The 19,656-nt window shown below is 58.3% G+C and overlaps 1 protein-coding gene across 6 annotated transcripts; it reads right to left on the bottom strand.

The window, feature by feature from the left end:
* Positions 1–4,359: 4,359 nt before the first annotated feature.
* On the bottom strand, positions 4,360–13,388 carry GCGR (glucagon receptor). Of its 6 annotated transcripts, none has more exons than XM_082374223.1 (14): positions 12,769–12,931; positions 11,416–11,527; positions 8,450–8,619; positions 8,252–8,354; positions 7,396–7,503; positions 7,193–7,314; positions 7,001–7,107; positions 6,771–6,927; positions 6,390–6,682; positions 6,036–6,105; positions 5,623–5,711; positions 5,338–5,476; positions 5,218–5,259; positions 4,360–4,874 (listed from the first exon to the last, which is right to left on the bottom strand). In XM_082374223.1, the coding sequence occupies exons 3-14, from the start codon at positions 8,507–8,509 to the stop codon at positions 4,653–4,655; spliced, it is 1,512 nt and encodes a 503-aa protein (XP_082230349.1). In that variant the 5' UTR covers positions 8,510–8,619; positions 11,416–11,527; positions 12,769–12,931; the 3' UTR covers positions 4,360–4,652. The 6 variants fall into 6 exon arrangements, 5 of the variants coding, with proteins under 5 accessions (XP_082230349.1, XP_082230350.1, XP_082230351.1 ...); XM_082374224.1 differs by lacking the exon at positions 11,416–11,527 and having other exon boundaries at positions 6,390–6,450; positions 6,523–6,682; positions 12,769–12,930; XM_082374225.1 differs by lacking the exons at positions 11,416–11,527; positions 12,769–12,931 and adding an exon at positions 13,189–13,388.
* Between the last annotated feature and the right edge of the window lie 6,268 nt (positions 13,389–19,656).

The raw sequence follows: 19,656 nt of genomic DNA, 5'->3' as shown, positions 1-19,656 counted from the left end.
GTGCTAGTGCCTGCTGCCACTGTTAGTCACCTTGTGGATGCACTTGACAGGGCACTCAACCACAAGGCTTCAGTGGGGCCTGGACATCTGCATTCTGGCGACCGCAGTCATGGCCTTGCTGTGAGCCCTGGGGCATGTCACTCTCCTGTCCCACCTCAGTTTCCCCACGTAAAGTGAGGGTATGGGCTGTGGTGGTTCAAAGGCCTCTCTCCGAAGGGCTGCTGGAGCCCCCTGGCAGCACACCGGGGAGTGTCTAGTATCTTGCTGCGTTGGTTAAAAATTGACTTGACTTTGCTCCCAGCTCTCTCTAGGTCATTCCCCCCTCCTGTGGGGCTGGAAGGTGGGAATGGGGCCACACTGGGCCCCAACATCTGGGTCTCCCCTGCCCAGAGCCACCCTCCCGCTAGCAGTGGTTCCTTGCCCCTGTGTGGGTGGGCCCATGGGACACCCCGCAAGGCATTTTCATTCCCGCTTTCCCTGCCAACTTAGATTTTCTGGAATAGAGGCCCTGGACCTGGAGTCTTTGCCGAGAACACCTTGGAGGTGGGAATGTGGTTAACAGGCTGTGCTGGGGTGGGGGGTGAGGAACTCGGATGGGGGCACTGGAGACGGAACCCTCACCAGCACAGTGGGCTGCCTGGCTGACCATGAGTGGCTGGAGACACCTTTCTCCCCCTCAGACAGTGAAGGTAGAGGAGACGAGGGGAGCGTCCTGGTGGAACAGGAGTGCCCAGTCCTCCATCATGTTCTACCCTTGGTGGCGCTCATATCACTGTCTGCTTTCATTCAGTGCTGACAACTCGGGGGGCGGGGGGAAGATTTTATTACCCTGATGTTACATATGAGGAAATGGTGACCTCTTGTAGGAGACTGGTCTTAATCTGATTTTTAAGCTTTTACTGTTAATCAAAATCTGAATTTAGTAAGTACTTCCTGAGCATGTATCCTGAGCATGTTCATGTATATTGAGCATGAACAACAATTCCCTAATGTCATCTAACACCCAGTCCATAGTCCCCTAGTGTCTAAAATAATATAGTCCACATGGGTTATAGACTCAGAATAGGAAGGCCAAGTGCATCGGCTGAATCTGCTTGATGCGTCCCTTAAGTCTTTCTTAGTCACAGTACCTCCTCCCACATTTCCCCTCCATTTATGAGTGAAGGTCCGCTGGGTACTTGATGTTGGAGTTTCCCAAACTCTGGTTTTCACTGGTTGCATCTTTGTAGCATTAACAGACTCCTTTGTCCCCTGCATTTCTGTAAACTGAAGTGAGATATGGATGCTTGATGGGATTCATTGGAGAAAACTTTGGATGTAAAGGGATCGCTCTGGTTGCTGTGTTGAGAATAGGCTGCAGGGTTCAGGGTGGAAGCGGGGAGACCTGTCAGGAGGGCTACCTCAAGTGAATCATGGGAGGAAGAAGCTGGGTGAGGAGGCAGGTAAGGAGCTTGATATGGACTGTGGAATTTAAGTTGCCATTGGATGTCTGAGTGGAGGTGCCAAGAGGGAAGCTGAGTCTCGAGTGGATTTGGGAGGGCCACAGAGGTTGGAGATATAGTTTGGGAGTAATTTGAATATTGGTGCTTTTTTTTAAGTTTGATAAAGAAGGGAGGAGGGTGGGACCTGATCCCGGGGCACTGCACTCAGGGAGAGGAGGAGGAAGCAGGACCAGGGACTGAGAGCAAGGTCAGAGAAAGGGCAGGTGGGGGAGGACCTGGGGCTGAAGGCTGCCATAGTGTCCAGGAGGAGGCCGAGGCAGTCAGAGTTCGGCTAGTTGCAACCCTCAGACTTCTCCTCCCACCCTCTCACCTAGAGGCAACCATTTTCAACTTTTCTGCTGATTCTTTGGTTTGTATTTCTATTTCTAAATAGCATACATGAACTGTTACTTACTGGTTTTCCCATTTCATTCTGTCCCCCACTCCCACTACACACGTGCTCTTACCATCCACTATCCTCCCTAGATCTTTTTTTTCTCTCATAACTTTGGTTACATCAGTGTTGAGTATTTACATGATGATGTCTGTGTATTTAGAGATGAGCCTTGTGGTAAATTGTGATCTTTTTTTCTGCCCAGCTTTTTGTTTTCCTTGAAGTTATTGCCTTTTTTTTTTCATTTGCTCAGTTTTCTATGTACTAACACTAAGTCCTGAACTCTCCACCAGGTCATCTAAATCTCCTCTCAATGTGTTCAGTCACTTTGATCCCCTTGAGGGTGTCTCTCCTGTACTTTTGCCCTGCTTGAGGCTCCCTCCCCGCAGTGACCCACTCTGCCTGGCACACAGCTGCCATCCTGGGGATGCCCCTCAACTCTCCTAGGTTTGATCAGTGTTTATTGTAGTCCATGTTTTCCTCTTTCTTGGTCTCCACACTCATTTTAGTAGCATGCATGTGGAGAGACACACACACACAAGTACATGCTGGGTGGTTCCCATGCATTCTTTTAGGGGAAGGGCCTGAGATTTGGACTGGGGTCGAGGTGGGAAGGGAAGTAGAGATGGCGAAGGGGCAGAGGGCCTGGAGTGTTCGTCTTCCTGAATGGAGGGTGATGCTGTGTGGGTGCTGGGCCCTGTGTTAGAAAGTCAGGTTCCCCCACCATCCCACCTGCAGGACGGCCTGGTCGGAGCCAATGTTTGTTGGCTGGATGAGCCCAGCCCCTTCCAGGCCTCCACCTCCACTCCTGACTCCGCCGGCCTGCTCCAGTTCCCTTGGGGACAGGGACAGGGTGAAGGAGGACAAGGGCAGAGGGAGTCAGGATGGGGAGGGCTGTCAGGAGGCCCCTAGGTGAGCAGCACACCTGCAGGGCAGTCACCAACCCTGAGCTCAGCTGGCGTGAAGGAGAACTTGTGCCCTCCCTGTGCTAGGCTTCTGGGCATGGAGGGCTGGCAGGGGTGCCCCTGTGGGCAGGGGCTCAAAGGAGCACTAGGGCCTGGGGAGCCTGCGGGGCCTGGGATGAGAGGTGACCTGAAGCCTCAAGGTCAGGGGTCTCAGGTCCTCAAAGGTGCAGCCAGCCACACTGCCTCCCTGCCCCGCAGTCCCCACCGATCATAGTAACATCGCTTCCCGCCTGGGCCGCAGGAGAGCCCAATCTACCTTAACTCACCTCCTGCCCCTCCGTCCCTGCCATATCCGGTGGCACGAGGTGAGGGCCCCCTCAGGAGGGCCCCAGTGCCTGGAAGGTGAGTAATTCTATTTACCTTTCCTGAGAGGCCCCCTGTCCTTTCATTTGCTGCAATTAGCTCAGCTCTGCCTGAGCAGCTTCAACCCACGTGGCCGGGCAGGGACTGTGGACACCCCCTCCCCCAGGTCCCAGCAGTCACCCCCCACCAGCTCCTAGGAGCAGGGCCGCCTGGCTGGCCTGTTTGGCTTGTGCTCTTGGCTTTTGTGGCCCCTTCCTCTTTTGACAGCGCCCCTGCTCCTCCCCCCCTCCACGCACACCCCCAACCAGGCATCACGGCACCGGACACAAGGGGCGCTCTTGAGGGGTGACTACAGTCCCCACACTGCTCCTGCACTTGCCTCCACCCTCTGCATCAGATGCACCGCGTCCCGGGGGGCAGCATGGACTCAGGGTGCACCACTTGGCTCTTCCTGCGTGAGCGCCAGCCCTCGCTGACTGCCAAGCAGGGTGCCCACCCGCCAGGCAATGGGCAGTACCCTCGCGCACAGCTGCCCTTCCGCATGCGCCTGGAGCAGCAAGGACTGCAGTGATTCTCTGTGAAGTGGCTGTGTTGGGCTGTGCCGCAGTCTTTGGAAAACTGTGCTGCGCCTGCACTTGGACGGTCTCGATTTTGGGGGTCCATCTCTCCCCGCTTCAGTCGGCTACATGGGCTGCGGATTGCTGGGGTGGCTAGAGTTGGGATGAAGCAGAGGCCAGTAGAGGACATCCAGTTCTGGATTATCTAGTTCTGGATTAGCCAGTGATGCCCTTGCTGGGCCTGAGTCCAGCCCCGGCTTCGGCTCTAGCAGGGAGCCAGGGGTGTTCATGTGGGGTTGGTAGAAGGACTGTGATGTCGGTGGCTTCCCTCGGCCATTGACGCCCTTCATGCCCCTCTGCGGGTGAATGGTGACACTCCGGGGGTTGAGGGGCCAAGACTGAGTGGGGCCCGTCCACTCTGGCCCGGGGTGGGGGTGAGCCCACCTGAACTGGGCTGGGGACAGCACGTGCTGGTGGGGCACCACCAGCCACCACTCACACCCTCAGTGGTTCCAGCTCCAATTCACCTGTATGATGGGGCAACAAGGAGAAGTCTAGAAGGAGCAAGCCAGCACGGGCCGTCCACGGCTGCTCCCTTCTCACGGGGAGGGCCTGGGCCCAGCCGGCCCCTCTCCTCCAGCCCAGCTCTCCACCCAGGGTGAGCACAGAGCTCTTTATTGTTGGAGGACACATGTCTTCTCTAACTCAGACACACTGACACACACGGGGACACACGGGCATGCATTCACAGAACAGCTTCCCCGCCACACCCCCTCCCCCACCCCTCGGCACAGAGCAGGTGCCCCTCAGACCACCACACTGGGGAACATGTGGACAGCGGGGCGCTGTCTGGCTCCCACGCTCTCGCCTCCATTGGGCATCGGTTCTGGATTGTCCAGTGATGCCCTCTCTGGGCACCTGAGTCCAGTGACAGCTGGTGTTCCAGGGGGCTTCAGAAGGGGTTCTCAGCCAATCCAGGGAGGCCGCCAGCCAAGTGGGTCTCCGCAGAGGGGTCCTGGCTAGTCCTGTTGCTGCCACCGCCCCTCGAGAGCAGCAGCTTCTCACTGGGGGGGCCACCAGTGGGCCTGGCCGTGTGGCTGCCGACATGGCGCTCCTCCTGCAGTGCTTTGCCCTCGCGCCAGCGGTGCCAGCGCCGCAGCAACTCCGACTGCACCTGGGGTGGGCAGGCGGGTCGGGCCAGTCCCAGGGCCTGCCCATGCCACCCTCTCAGGATTCCCCAACCCCTTGGCCCTGGGTGTGGAGCCAGGCAGGCTCTGTCACCACAGAACGCTGGGGTCTGGGAACACCTGGGGGCCCCCTCACCCTCAGGTGCACTCCCTGAGGACGGGCTGAGGCGGACCCATCTCAGCAGGCCTGACACCCAGTGTCCTGGAAACTGAGCCCAGTAAGTGCAGGTGGACACGAAGGGCTCACACCCCTGAGGGGTGGGGCCAGGGTGTCTACACTCCCCCTGACCCCAACCCCAGGGCTGGTTCCAGACCCACTCCCCCACCTACCTCCTTGTTGAGGAAACAGTAGAGAACAGCCACCAGCAGGCCCTGGAGAGATGTGGGAGGTCAGGGCTGCACCCAGGCTGGCCTGGGGGTTGGGCGGTTGCTTAAGGGGCGGGCAGGCACCTGGAAGGAGCTGAGGAAGAGGTCGAAGAAGAGCTTGGCGGAGCGCAGGGTGCCCTGGGCATGCTCGTCGGTCACAAAGGCAAACACCACCTCGTGGACCCCCAACAGGGGGATGAGGGTCAGCGTGGATTTGGCCAGCCTGCGGGGGCAGAGACTGAGCCACCGGCCCAGCATGCCCCCCGGGGCTCTGGTGCCCCCACCCCCACCTACACTCCCTCTGGCCCCCGGGGGTGTGCAGGTCCGCAAGCCGCCTGGCGCCCTCCCACTCCCAACGCCCACACCCACCGGAATTTGTAGTCAGTATAGCGCATCTGATGGGCTCGCAGCTTGGCCACCAGGAGGTGAAGGATGCGGATGAAGATGAAGAAGTTGATCTGTGTGTGTGTGGGACACAGCTCAGGGCAGCTCCTGGCCCCCACCTGTCCCTCCTGGAGGTGGGCCTGGCAGCCAGGCAGACCCTGGCTCCTGGGGCCCTGGGGCTGTGGGCACCCAGTCAAGGATGGACAGCCTGGCCCAAGGCCCAGGGCGCCAGCCAGTGTCCTGGGTGAGTGCCAGGCCTCCCTCCCTGTCCACCCAGGCAGGATGCTGTCCGTCTCCTCGGGCTGCTGCAGGCTGATGAGGAAGGAAGGGGCTGGGGGGCCAAGTTCAGCAGCCTCCCGGCCCTCCCTGCGGTGCCAGCAGGTGCCTCATTTCCTCACCAGGATGGCCAGGAAGACGGGGAAGCGCAGGATCCACCAGAAGCCCATGTTGTCATTGCTGGTCCAGCACCTGCAGGGTGGGGCCTGCTCATGTCCTGGCAGCCTCACAGACCCCCGCCCCCTGATTCCTTGGGATCTAATTAGTGCCTCAGGAAAAAAAGGGAGATAATTACCAATGACCTCCACCCCCGGGGAACCAGGTTTGCTTAGTGCCCCCCACTGCCTCTGGCCAGAGACCCCTGAGCCACTCCCACACTCTGAGCCACATGGCCATTCCCCACGGGGCCAGCCTAGCACCTCCCAGCCAGGAGAGGTGAACCCCCCTGCTGGCCCACCCTCCAGTCAGATACTCACTGGATGTTCTCAAACAGACACTTGACCACCACCCAGGGGGTGACGAACAGCATGGGGGCACCTGTGGGGGAGAACAGCTGTGGTCCCGTGGCCCCGGCCAGCCCGCCGGCCCCCCGCACACCGGCCCACTCACCCCAGCCGATGCCCAGGTAGAGGGGGAAGCAGCTCCTTTCAGGGATGGTGGCGAAGCCCAGCAGGCTGTGCAAGTACACGCCCTCCACCAGCAGCCAGCAGTAGTTGGCCACGACGCCGTACTGCATGAACACCGCGGCCACCCGGCAGCCGGCCACTGCCTGGCCGCGGGGGGCAGCATGAGTGTGGGCCTCCCAGTTGCCTGCCACCCAGGGCCCAGAGGCCAAGAGGCCGGATCTGGGAGCTCACCCCGTCACTCAGCCAGATGCTCACGCTGAGGTCGTCCCCAATCCTCTGGCTGTAGCGGGTCTTGAGCAGCGTGTCGATGACCAGCACAGAGCTGGCCTTGAGCACAAAGGACGCGAACAGGTTCACGTGGATGTAGTTTCGGGTGCAGTGCAGCTTGCTGTGGGGACAGCGAGTCAGTCCCCGCCCACCCTGCCCACTGGGGCCCCCCATGAGCAGGGCGGTGGGCATACCTGAGGCCTAGCAGGATGGCCAGGGCTAGGAGCAGGGCCCCCAGGGACAGGGAGTAGCCCACGGTGTACATCACCTGGAAGCTGCTGTACATCTTGGCCACCTCCTTCTGCAAATCGCAGTGGCCAGTCAGGGCTGGAGAGGGCCATCTCGCCCCTCCCCACAAGCCCCCACTGCACCTGCCGTGGGCTGACCTGGACCTCAAGCTCCTTGTCGTCCATCTGGCACTGGGAGGCATTTCGCCATGGCTGCCCCCGCGGCCCACGTACCCACTGCCCATCAGGCCCACATCTCTTGAAGACGAGGCGGTGCTGCACTGCGGGGGCAGGCTCTGGTCAGCGCCCCGCCCCTGGGCTGAGCCCCCTCTGCCAACCCCCCACATCCCTGCTGTGGTTACCTTTGTGGTGCCAGGGCAGGTACCAGGGGCAGGAGATGTTGGCTGTGGTGTTGGGAGGGGTGTCCGGCCAGCAGGAATATTTGTCAAAGGTTCTATTACAGACCAGCTCTGCAGAGGCGGGGACAGGGTTGCTCCTCAGCAGGGCCTGGCCCGCATAGCCCCCTGTTGCACGCTCTCTGCGCCCCAGGAAGCAGCCTCCCAGGTCTCCCTGACCATCCTGCCTGTCCTGACGCCCCTGTCCAGCCTGGTCCTGAGCTCCAGCTCTGCCCGGCCACCTCCCCTCAGATACTCCACATCTCCACCCAGGGTCTTCCGTCTTCCTAGTGCCCTTCTAGCAGCACTTCCATCTCTGGAGGCTGAACCCCAATTCTTTTGGCATCCTTCTGGGCCCAGCACCAGCCCCCTCCCTCCCCCAAACAATGGCTTGGCCTCCCAGGCAGCTCCTCCTGCCCCAATCTCTCTCTTTGCACCTGAGTGATCTTCAGAACTTGTCCAGAACGCTGTACCCCAGTCTGCCTGAGCCCTCCAAATAATGGCCCATCTCCTTCCCCCTCACCAGGCCTGGTGCCCTCTGTCTGGCCCTCTCGGTCCACCTCCCCCACACACTGTCTGCCTCCTGGGCCACGAGGCTTTGCTCCATGGGAGGAAAGACGGTGTCCAGGCCCTGGGCCTGCAGGGTGCCCAGCAGCAGGGGAGGGTCACGAAACACCCCAGTTCTGGGGCAGTTCTACCATTTCTTAAATGTCCTGGTCTGTGGCCCTGGGCTAGTCACCAGCTTCTCTATGGCTCAATTTCCTCACCTGTAAATGGTGGGTGGGGTTGGGGGGACAGGACTCAGGCTGAAGGCGGGGCTCACCAGTTGGGGGGGGCAGAAGGCTCAGGTTGTGGAGACACTGGTCGCCATAGAGCTTCCACTTCTCAAACAGGAAGTCCATCACCTGAGCGGAGGGGGCCTGCGGCTGGGGGTACAGATGGACGGACAGAGGGGACAGACTGGCGTCAGCATGAGGGGCAGGCAGGCTGGTGGGACGGGGGCACTGGCAGCAGCGCTCACCTGGCAGGCCAGCAGCAGAAGCAGGAGGAGGTGCGGGCAGCGTGGCAGGATGGGGGGCATGCCTCTGGGCAGCTGCCCCCCACATCTGGCTGGGGTTGCACAGCTGGGGCAAAGAGGTCCTCGTGGGTGCACTCTCCTCTGGGGGCTGCTGAGTATCAGAGCAGCAGGGTCTGTGCAGGGACACCCAGGAGTGAAGAGGCCCAGCTGGTCTCCGTTGTGATCAGCAGGGTGTCCTGCTCCCCTAAAACCATCCCTCTGAGTCTCCGAATCCTACTGACGAAGTGGGAGCTGGGAGGGAGGGGATGCCAGAAGTGGTCACTCTGCCAGTGGCAGGTTGGGGGTCTGGCCCTGCGCCTGGGGGTTCTTCCCAGGGTCCTGGGGGCTGCTCCATCTCACAGCCCGTGGCTGTCTGTGTGGAGGCTCAGACAGTCCCAGAGCCCCTCTCCTACATGTTGGTTAAGCGGCCCCAGTCCTGCCTGGTACCAAAGATGTCAGAGGAGGGAGCAGCCTCCCTAGCTGCCCAACTCCTCCCTTCGGCCCTTGCTATTTTTCCCACCTATTCTTAGCTCCTGGGAAAGTCAGCATGGCAGGCTGGGGCAGGGTACCAGGACCATCCATCACTTGGTCCCCAGGGGCATGGTTATCGAGGTGGCCCTGGGCCAGCTCCCAGACTTGGCAGGGGCCAGGAGTGCCAAGCATATGCTTAGGGTGGTCCCTGTCACACCCATGCCCCCTTGCCCAGGACTGGGGTGTCTAGGTGCTCCACTGGGCCCCGCCCAAGACTCCAGCCGGGCTTCCTGGGTCCCATGGGCCACAGCACGCAGGCAGCTGCAGCACATTCCTTTGAGATTAGCACTGCCAGCTGCCGGGGGCTCAGACACAGGACCCCTGCCCTCGTGGTGCCTGCAGGGGGGACCTGAGGTGCCTGGTCCTGTCCGGATCCTGCATTTGGGGCATCAGCAGCCCCGTAAGTCATCGTGTCACTGCTTCCAGAGTCCATCTTCTGATCCACTGATTCCACAAGGGCAGTAGGGAGGGGCTTCCCTTGGGGCCTAGGGGTGGGGCCCCTAGGAACTACTCATGTAAGCCCCCTTAGGGCTGTGGATGGCATCCTGCCACAGAGTGAGCATGTGATGGACCGATGGATGGACAGATGGACGAAACTGGCTGGCTCGAAGGCAGTGCCTGGGAGAAGCCAGGGAGAAGGTGGGGTCCAGGAGGGATGCAGGCTGTGACTGAAGGTGGAGGGCTCCTGAACAACCCTGAATCTCAGCCTCCTCCCATCAGAGTCCAGATGGGGCCTCATGGGGCCAACTCACGTGGGCTCCTCTGTGATTCACTCCTCACCCCTAACGGGACCCTGAGATGCCACCACATGGGGTGGGCACCTGGACCATAGCCTGCTGTGGGGCTCCTCACCCTGGCCCTTGGGCCACAGCGCGGGTCAGGCCTGGTGAGGCACGGCCCAGTAGTCGCTGGTCCCCAGGCCCTGGTCCAGGTGAGGAGCCAAGGCTTAGGGCTGCGGTGGAGGAGCCAGAGCGGAGGGCCTTCTCAGGGGAGTAGCCCCCAGGCAGGTGGAGGACAAGGGACAATTCAGGTGTCCCCAGCCCAAGGGGCCTTATCTCCTGATTCTTATCAAACAGCCCGGTCTTCTGCCCTGCCCTTGCCCACCGAGGCCACGGAGCCAGGTGGGTGAGGAGCACCGTGCCCAGCTGCTGGAGGAGGGGAGGTGGCTGGGAAGGCTCAGGGAGACAGAGGCAGCCTGAATGGCTAGAGGCTCTGGGGGCAGGGCAAGGGGAGAGTGACAAGGGATGGCTGGGGTGGAGTAGACAGTGGAGATGCAGGCAGGGAACATGGGGAGGAAGGATACTGCCCCCTGCCCAGAGGCCCTGCGGCCGGTGGTGAAGGGAGGATGAAGCTGCGGGGATAGTCCAGTGAGGAGCTCCAAGGCAAAACGTCAGCCCCTCAGAGTCCAGCTGGGGTGTGGTGGCCAGGCTGTGCCTCAACTTTCCCATCTGAAAAGTGGGAGTTCACCTTGCTGACCTCCTAGGGCTGTTAGGAGAACCCAGGGTAAGCGGGGCCACACCCAGGCAGCCTGCCTTCCAGCTAGGGGTCAGTTAGTCTGGGAACCACAGAGAGAAGCTGAGCCCCGGGGTAGAGGGGAGAGAGGGATGGGCTGCCCTGGGGCCCCTTCTTCACTGCCCCTCCAATGGCAGCCAGAGCAGAGGAATAGGGAGGCCTTTCCATAACACCTACTCCCATCCCTGGTCTGGTATGTGGGGTTGGGAATCCTTGAAGATTCACCCCACACAGTTCAGCACCTACAGATCACAGGCTGGTACCGCAGCTCAGAGCACCTGTGGCCCCACGTCCCTAGGGATCAGGGCCTCAGCACCCCCCCACACACCAGTACAAGAGGCAGAGAATGATACCTCTCACTAAGTCTCTGATATAAACACAAGAAGGGGCAGAAGTGGATGAGGCTCCCATGCCTGTTGGGGGAGTACGGGCAAGATATCTAGACACTTCTCTGAATGAGGACTGGGCAGAGTCTGGGGCTGTGGAACGACTTTCAGCTGTGCAAGGCTGAGGTTCTGAGGTCCCTGCCCTGAGCACCCAGGTGTGAGGCTGCCGCCACAGGAGAGGGTGACATTGCAAGGCCCAGTTCTGGTCCCGGGACCAAGGGTAAATAATTTAACTTCTCAGAGCCTCGGTTTCCCTACTTGAAAAGTCGCTGCCTCCTCAACACCGTGGAGGACAATGAGATTTGCCACTTGAAGGGAAGGACAGATTATCACGTGCAGGCCCCGCCCTTCCGTGGGGGACACTGCAACCCCAGAGGCAGCCTGCCAGCCCCAGGGATAAATATTTGTTGAATGAATGAGGACTGAGACTGGGACGCGGAGGTGCCGCTCCAAGCCTCCCATTGGCCTTGGCGTCAGTGCTGCTGTTTTCCACCTTATTACCCTCCTGGCACGGCACGGGAGCCGGTGGAGGCGGGGGACTACCGGCCAGGGACCAAGCCTTCTCCCTTCATGGACCAGGAGGCTTCGCTTCCTCTCTGGCCCTGGACTGCACCTGCCCAGCACAGATAGCTCAGGATCAGAGACTCTGGCGGAGTGGGAAGGAGGGCCAGCTTTCCCCCGGCCCCAGCTCACCCACTCCTCTCTTTCCCAGCCCCCTCTTTCCACCACGGGCTGACTGGCCCGTGTTCTGTCTGTCTCCCCGCCTGGTAGAACGCACCACTCCTGGGTGCTCAAAGCTCAGCTGTTTCCCCAGTTTCCCCTGGGGATGCCCCAGGACTCCCAGACCTGCAGCTGGGGGAGGGCCCCCCAGGATGGGTGGATTTCCATGGAGGAGAGTGGGGCGCTGGTCACCCCAGCTCCTCCCAGGATCTGAATGGGTGTGGTTGAGGCCTGCCAGCCTCTGATGGGTATGGGGGTGGGGGGTGTTTGTGAAACCAGAGCAAGTAGCGGAAGGTCATGGCCCCAGGGCAGGATCGGGGCCACAGGTTGTTGACAAAGCCTGATTCCTGCGTCCTCCTCCCACTCCGTGGGGGTAGGGCGGGCCTGGATGTGGGCCAGGGTGCTACTCCCCCACCAACCCTCATCCCCCAGCACAGAAGGGCCGAAAACAGCCCAGACAGGTCCTCGGAGGATGCGGGCGCCCAGACCTCAGGAGTCAGTCCGTTTCTGGTGGGGGCAGAAATCCTGCGGCCCAGAAGTGTGAGTGGGGGCCGCCGGAGAGGAAGGAGCAGGCAGGGCAGTGACCTGCCCTCCCTGCGGATCAAAGTGACAAGTGTAGGCTCCGCGGATGACGCCCCTCGGCCCCTCCGGGGAAACCCGGGTAACCAAGATACTGCTGGGGAGCTTTGGGAAGCAGGGACCCGCTGGAGGGAAGCAGGGCTGCCCCCCGCGCCTCTGGGGGTCTCCGAGGTTCTGTGTATGCGCAGGGCGGGGGGGGGGCGGGGAAGCGGGGGTGCTGGAGGGAGGAGTCGGGAGCGGAGAGGGGCAGCAGGACAGCGCGCCTGGCGCTCACAGACACCCCACCCTTTTCCCCGAGACGCGCTCCCCAGGGAGGAGAGGACGGGGGAAGCGCTGAGACCCCCAACCCTCTCGATAGTGCGGAACCAGGTTGACCGTACGAGCTGGAAGGGCGCATCCTGGGGTTGGGAACGGGGTGTCCGACGGGGATGAGGACGGCGACACCCGGGGCCCGAGACCGCCCACCTAAGATAGGGGTCCGCGCCGGCCAGTCCCGCGCTCCCGCCTTCGGCCCCTGGCCGGGAACGTGTCCTCGAGCCTGGCCCAGGTGCTCACCGCGCGCCGCTCCGGCCGCTCCGGCCGCTCCGCGATCCCCGCAGTCCTCCGCGCGCACGGGTCAGGGGCCGGCCGCCGCTCGTCTCCACGGCGCTGCCAGATCAGGGTCGGCGCCGGCTCCGCGCCCGCGCCCCGCGCCAGCCGCGAGCAAACTTTCCGGCGGCTACGCTCGGCGGCGGCGGCGGAGGGAGAGGAGGAGGGGGCGGGGGCGGGGGCGGAGGCGGGGGCGGGAGCTGCCCGAGGGTCCCCGCCCGCGCCTCCGCCCTCCTGCCGCGCCTCGGGGAGCAACTGCGGGCCCGGGAGCCCCTGCCCGCAGACCCCTCCCCGCGCACCTGTGCCCGACTCCTGCCTTGCGGACTCCTACCCCACGGGGCCCTCCCCGCGGACCCCGCCCCGCAGAACCCCCAACCCAGAGCTCACTCGGCAGACCCCCGCCCGGGCGACCCGGACCGGCAGACGGCAGCTCCCCGCGGGGACAGCAGCGGTGGATAGACAGGTGCGGTGTGTGGCGGGCGCGCGGCCGGGGGTGGGGGCTGTGACTCCACGCCCCTTCCTCTCGTCTCCTCCGCGTTCCCGGGCCCTCACAGCTTCTTTCCCGGGTACTGATTGCCGGAAGGACTGACCCCCGACTTGCCCCGCACCGTGGCTCCTAGGCGACCCTCCCACCGCGCCTAGAGCAGGCTGGACTGGAGTGGGGAAGGGCGGCCCCTGGGGTGCCTCTTTAAGCCCAAGGGTCCCGTGCCATCTCCCTTAAGCACCCTCCAGCACAGTTCATCCAACAGCACAACCCCTCCCTCCAGGCCCCCCCACACACACCCCAGCAGTCAGCCCCCAGTGACCGCAGGGTCACCAAACCCCATGGACACTTTGGGGCCTCATCTTTCCTGGCCTTTCAGTATCTGGGGACATTGATGGTCATGCCCTCCTTCTGGAAAGTTCTCCCATGGTTCTGGCTTCCAGGCTGGCGTTCCCACCTCCTTCTCTCTGCATTCCCCTCCACTTTCCCTTGGACAGTTCCTAATGTTCCCACTGCCAGAAGCCCAGGACCCCACCAGGACCCCTCTCCCCTGACCCGCTCCCATCTCCTGAATGTACTTCCTCTGCCCACTCACCTGCTGGACTCCTGGCAGGGATCCTGAGGTCTCCAGTGCATCACCAAATCCTGATTCTCCCTCTCGCATTTCTCTGGAATCTGTCTGGGCTGCCTCTCCACTGTCAGCCACTGTCTGGCCACCATCACCCTGGGACGCCCTCCCTGGCCCACTGGGTCAGCTCTTTTGTTAGATGCTGTCCTTTGTCTTTGGGGCCCTTCTCCCTACTTCTGTTTTGGGGGACATTGGAACCCGTGGTTCTCCCCTACCCATGGCTCCCCCCTCCCTCCAGCCCCCAGAGCAGAGCTGAAGCTGGTCCCAGCACCCTGTGACGTACCCACAGGTAGCTGGTGCTTGGTAACCTGGCCTCCACACACCTGCCCTGCCACTGTCTGAAGGCTCAGGAGGAGGGGCAATGCTGGGGGTGCCCTCCAGACCCCCATTCTTACCAGCCCACCTAGAACCCTGTCCCCAGAGCAGCCTGTTTTGATTCAGGCAGTGGCCAGAAGGCAAAGGTCAGAAACAAAGGTCAGAAAGTCTGGCTCTGCTTGCATAGGGCTGAATGTGCAAGTGCTGGATGCAGGTGCTGGGGGAGGGAAGCTTTCCGAGATCGGTGCCCCCAAACCCCAACCCCCCATCCTCCTCTCCCCTTCCCTTGCACCCCTCTTCCAGCTCTCCTCCCACTTCTCTTGGGGCAGGGCACTCGTACGGGCAACAGAGATCTGCGTAGGTGCCCCCTACTCTCCCTACAGCTGTGAACTTGGGATCTTGCTTGTGATCTTGGTGGGTTCCTGCCTGTGAGCAGGGTCACTGGCACCACTCTGGGTGGCTGTGAGGCTCAGGGGAGAAGCTACAGGTTCTTCCTGGAGGTGGGATAAATCTGAGGAGCTGGGAAGGTCATCCCTGCTGTGTGACCTTCAGAGAGGCCCTTCCCTCTCTGGAACTTATTTTCCTGAGGAAATTCTGGTTGGGTGGAGGCCCAGCAGTCTGGGGGAGGGGCTGGGTGGCCCGAGTTGGGTTCTAGCAGGAAGAGATGTGAAAGAATAAATGTAGAGTTTATTCATAAATGTATGAAATGGGGGGGGGGGGCATACCTGAAATGTGTGGACACAGTGGGGAGCAGAAGAGGGAGGGAGAGGGAGGAGAAGGGGGAGGGTGTGCCTTCCTGGGCTGGGCCACCTTTATTTACATAACTGAATTCATAAGACATAAATAGAGCAGAAACTGGGAATGAAGGGGGCTGGGCCTTCCCACGGAGCATTGGAGGCCTGGGGAGTGAGGAAGGGGTCTGTCCATCACTGAGTCCCTGAGGGTCCCGATGGGGGTGGCACCCTGGAGGTGTGCTGGCTCCTGTGTGCCAGGGCAGGCTGGGTTTGGGGGCTGCCCTCCACAGCCACAGGAGTCCTGTTCCGTCTGTCTGCGCTGTGGGCTCTGGAGAGTACACCAGCAGGCCTCAATTCAGGCATTTGGCTGAGTGTTATGAACTGGTACTGCCCACAAAGCCTGGCAGGGAGAACCAGACACCCCAGCATCGAGTTCTGGGTGGGAGATGATGATAAGTGGCCAAGAAAGAGGTGGCCAGACTGGGTGGTGCTGGGCAGAAACCCAGGGCAGAGGGACCCCCCAGCGCATCAGGACCCAGAAAATGTGGAGCTGCAGGAAAGGATGCAGGGGGAAAAGAGATGGTGCCCCCAGACAGAGCTGCTGTTAATGTTGCAGGGTGGTTCCTTTCAGGTCTCTTTACTGTTGCTTTTTACAATTAATTAAATTAATTAATTGGTTTTGGCTGCGTTGGGTCTTCGTTGCTTTTTTAAAATAATTAATTAATTGTTTTTGGCTGCGTTGGGTCTTCGTTGCTGCGTGCAGGCTTTCTCAAGTTGCAGTGAGTGGGGGCTACTCTTCGTTGTGGTGCACGGGCTTCTTATTTCGGTGGCTTCTCTTGTTGTGGAGCACAGGCTCTAGGTGCGAGGGCTTCAGTAGTTGTGGCACACGGGCTCAGTAGTTGTGGCGCATGGGCTTATTTGCTCCTCGGCATGTGGGATCTTCCCGGACCAGGGCTCGAACCCGTGTGCCCTGCACTGGCAGGCAGATTCTTTTTTTTTTTTTTTTAATTCATTTATTTAGTTTGTGGCTGCATTGGGTCTTCGCTGCTGCATACAGGTTTTCTCTAGTTGCTGAGAGCTGGGGCTATTCTTTGTTGCGGTGCACGGGCTTCTCATTGCGGTAGCTTCTCTTGTTGCGGAGCACGGGCTCTAGGCGCACGGGCTGCAGTAGTTGTGGCTTGCGGGCTCTAGAGCGCAGGCTCAGTAGTTGTGGCACACGGGCTTAGTTGCTCCGCAGCCTGTGGGATCTTCCCGGACCAAGGCTCGAACCTGTGTCCCCTGCGTTGGCGGGTGGATTCTTAACCACTGTGCCACCAGGGAAGCCCGGCAGGCAGATTCTTAACCACTGTGCCACCAGGGAAGTCCCCTACTGTTGCTTTTGATAGAGTTTTGTATCCAGCTTTCCCAGCATAGCTGGTAACATAAGCATTTCCTCATCTTAATAAGAGGTTTTCTCAACACCATGGTACTTGGGCACTTAGTATTCTATTGTGTGGATCTATCAGACTTTACTCAACCATTCACAGGCTATAGGAATCAGAAAAGGGAACAACCCAAAGCCCCAGCGAATGGGCACTAAGCTGCATCCTGGTGCCTCGCTCAGACATTCTTGAGAGACTGAGAACCAATGGAAAAGAGGACACTGGATGAAACAGAGCTAATGCAGAGACGAGAAGAAAACTTTAGGTGATCATCCTCAGATAGGAAAAGACAAGGCACCCCTGCGACTAGGACAGGGCACTTTGGAAAACAGGCAGAGAACAAGAAAGAGTCCTTGTGAAATTTAAAAAAAAATCTAAAAACTTAAAAATTTAATAGAAGGATTGAAAGAATGAGTTGAGGAAATCTCACGGAAGAAAGAACAAAAATCTGAGAAACAGAAACTAGGAAAGAGAAGATAAGAGATGGTGGAGGATCTGTGCAGAAAGTCTAGCACTTGAGGGACAGAGTTTCCAAAATGAGATCAGAGGAGGAGGAGACAACTGTGAACAGATAATAAAAAGCTCTTCCCAGAACCTCTGAAGTGGAAAAGCCGCCAAGTGACCAGCACAATAAAAACAGCAAACCAGCTAACGGATTCAAAAACTCCACCACGTTGCATCATCATGAAGTTTCAAAGTCATCAGAATAAAGAGAAGATATTGAAAGTTTCTAGAGTGTGAACGTAGGTCTCCCGGAGAGGGCACTGCTCAGCGTGGCATAAGACCTGTCGCCAGCAGCCAAGAGAGCCACGTTCCCAGGGACAGGACTTCTCACCTCACATCCTCTCTCTAGGCCCACCATCCTCCAGGTCGTGCTGCAGGTGCTAGGGCAGAATAGGACATTTCCAGACACCAGAGGACTCTTACTTCCCACGCAGCTCTTCTTAAGAAGCTCCGAGGTTGAGCCACCCAGCATGGAGCGGGGTGCCATGCCAGTCAAGAAGAAACTGGATTTTGAAGGCTTAGTACAAAAACAGAACATAAAGTATCATGAATTGTGTGTGCTGGTCACATGTTGAAGGGATCCTCCTCTTCCTGACAGATTGGTTTAAATAAAAGGTATTACTAAAGTTAATTTCACCTGTTCCTTTCCCTTTTTTAAAAAAATTTATGTATTTTATTTATTTATTTTTGGCAGCATTGGGTCTTCATTGCTGCACGCGAGCTTTCTCTAGTTGCGGCGAGCAGGGGCTACTCTTTGTTGCGGTGCACGGGCTTCTCACTGCGGTGGCTTCTCTTGTTGTGGAGCACGGGCTCTAGGCACGAGGGCTTCAGTAGCTGTGGCACATGGGCTCAGTAGTTGTGGCTCGCGGGCTCTAGAGCGCAGGCTCAGTAGTTGTGGCACACAGGCCTAGTTGCTCCGCGGCATGTGGGATCTTCCCGGGCCAGGGCTCAAACTCATGTCCCCTGCATTGGCAGGTGGATTCTTACCCACTGTTCCACCAGAGAAGTCCTCTCTTTCCTTTTTAAATGTGGATACAAAATATTTGAAATGACTCATTGGTTCACAGTTGTGCTGCGTAATATTTCTGTTGGGCGGCGCCCTCTAAAAATGCCAAGAGACTGTAAAAAGAAGGAAATGTAATAATAGCCCCCATCCCCCCTTCCCCAGGCTGCCCACCGACCCTTCCACCAACAAAATTTACACAATTACGGTGTGAATGCAGATCATTATGCCTCTGGATTGAAGGGGGGCGGAAGGGGTCGGAAGCAGGTGGGAGGGCCCATCTCTGGTTGGGGTGCCAGGAAGTCGGGATAATGCTGAACAGTGCAAATCAAGACTGATTCAAACATCGATTGAGCCCCTTCAATGTGACAGGCACTGTTCTGGATGCTGGGAGACAGAGGGCAGCTGACATCTTAGCAGAAGGAGGCAGACGATACACAACCCAACAGATGGGTGTATTCCTACTGCAATGTGAGGTTCTGATAAGGGCTGTGAAGAAAATACAGCAGGTGAGGAGATAGAGTGAAGAATGTGGCTACTGTAGATATTTTCTTCTTAAAGTCCCGGGTGTTCCCAGACCTTGCCCAGCCCTCCCCCCAAAACTCCCACTGCCCTGAATTGGGTATTTCTCTCTCAGTTTTTCATACTTCTGTGACACGAATATAGAAATGATTCATGATATCCATGGCATGTTCTTATTTTTTCTTTTTTTATTGAAGTATAGTTGATTTACAATTCCATGGCATGTTCTTAAAGCACCAGGTCTGATATATCTGCTCTTCTGCTCAGCAATATGCTTTCGGGCTGCGTTTATGCTGACCGAGGTGGCTCTGGTTTGTTGATTTAAAAAAAATATTTTTTTTGAGGTATAGTTGGTTTACAATGTTGTGCTACTTTCAGGTGTACAGCAAAGTGATTCAGTTATATCTATATCTGTATTCTTTTTCAGATTCTTTTCCATTGTAGGTTATTACAAGATACTGAATATAGCTCCCTGTGCTATACAGTAGGTCCTCGTTGTTTATCTTTTTTATATATAGTATCTTTTCTATATGTAGTACTGTTGATCCCAAACTCCTAAATTTATCCCTTATCACCCTGATTCCTTGATTATTTAACTGCATGATATTCCAGCGTCCAGGGAAAACCCACCTGCTTTGTTCATGTTTCTGTTGGAGGACATTTGGCTTTCTTCCTCCCTGTCCCTCTTTTCCTTTCTTTTTTTGACCATGACAATAGAGCTGCAAGGAACATTGCGGGACAAGCCTTTGGTGCACGCAGGGGGCAGGGTCTCTCCCAGGGGTGGGGGGCTGTGAACTGCTGTGCTATCAGGGGGTGCACATCTTCACGTCTTCAGCCTCACTAGATATTGACCAATTGTTTTTGGAAATGATGAGCCCATTCACGGTCCCACCAGCAGGGTTTAAGAGTTCCCGTACATACACTCACTAACACCATATTTTATTTTCAAACACGCATATGTATTAATTTCATAGCATGTGTTAAAAGTCAGGTTTATTGAGGCATGATATACTCTTGAAAAATGTACAGTTGAATGAGTTTTGACAAATATATAGTCATGTAACCACCACAGTCAAGATATAGGACATTTTTGTTGCCCCCAAATTCCCTCAGGACCCCCTGTAGCCTGTTCTCCCCCCGCAGGCCCCTGGCCGTCACCCACCTGATTTCTCTGCCTATAGATCTGCCTTTCCAAGAATACATATAAATGGATTATGTAGACTTTTGTACCTGGCTTCTCACTT

The sequence above is a fragment of the Balaenoptera borealis genome (assembly GCF_965194805.1).
Source record: "Balaenoptera borealis genome assembly, chromosome: 20".
Taxonomy (NCBI): domain Eukaryota; kingdom Metazoa; phylum Chordata; class Mammalia; order Artiodactyla; family Balaenopteridae; genus Balaenoptera; species Balaenoptera borealis.
This window is presented reverse-complemented; position numbering and strand designations above follow the sequence as displayed.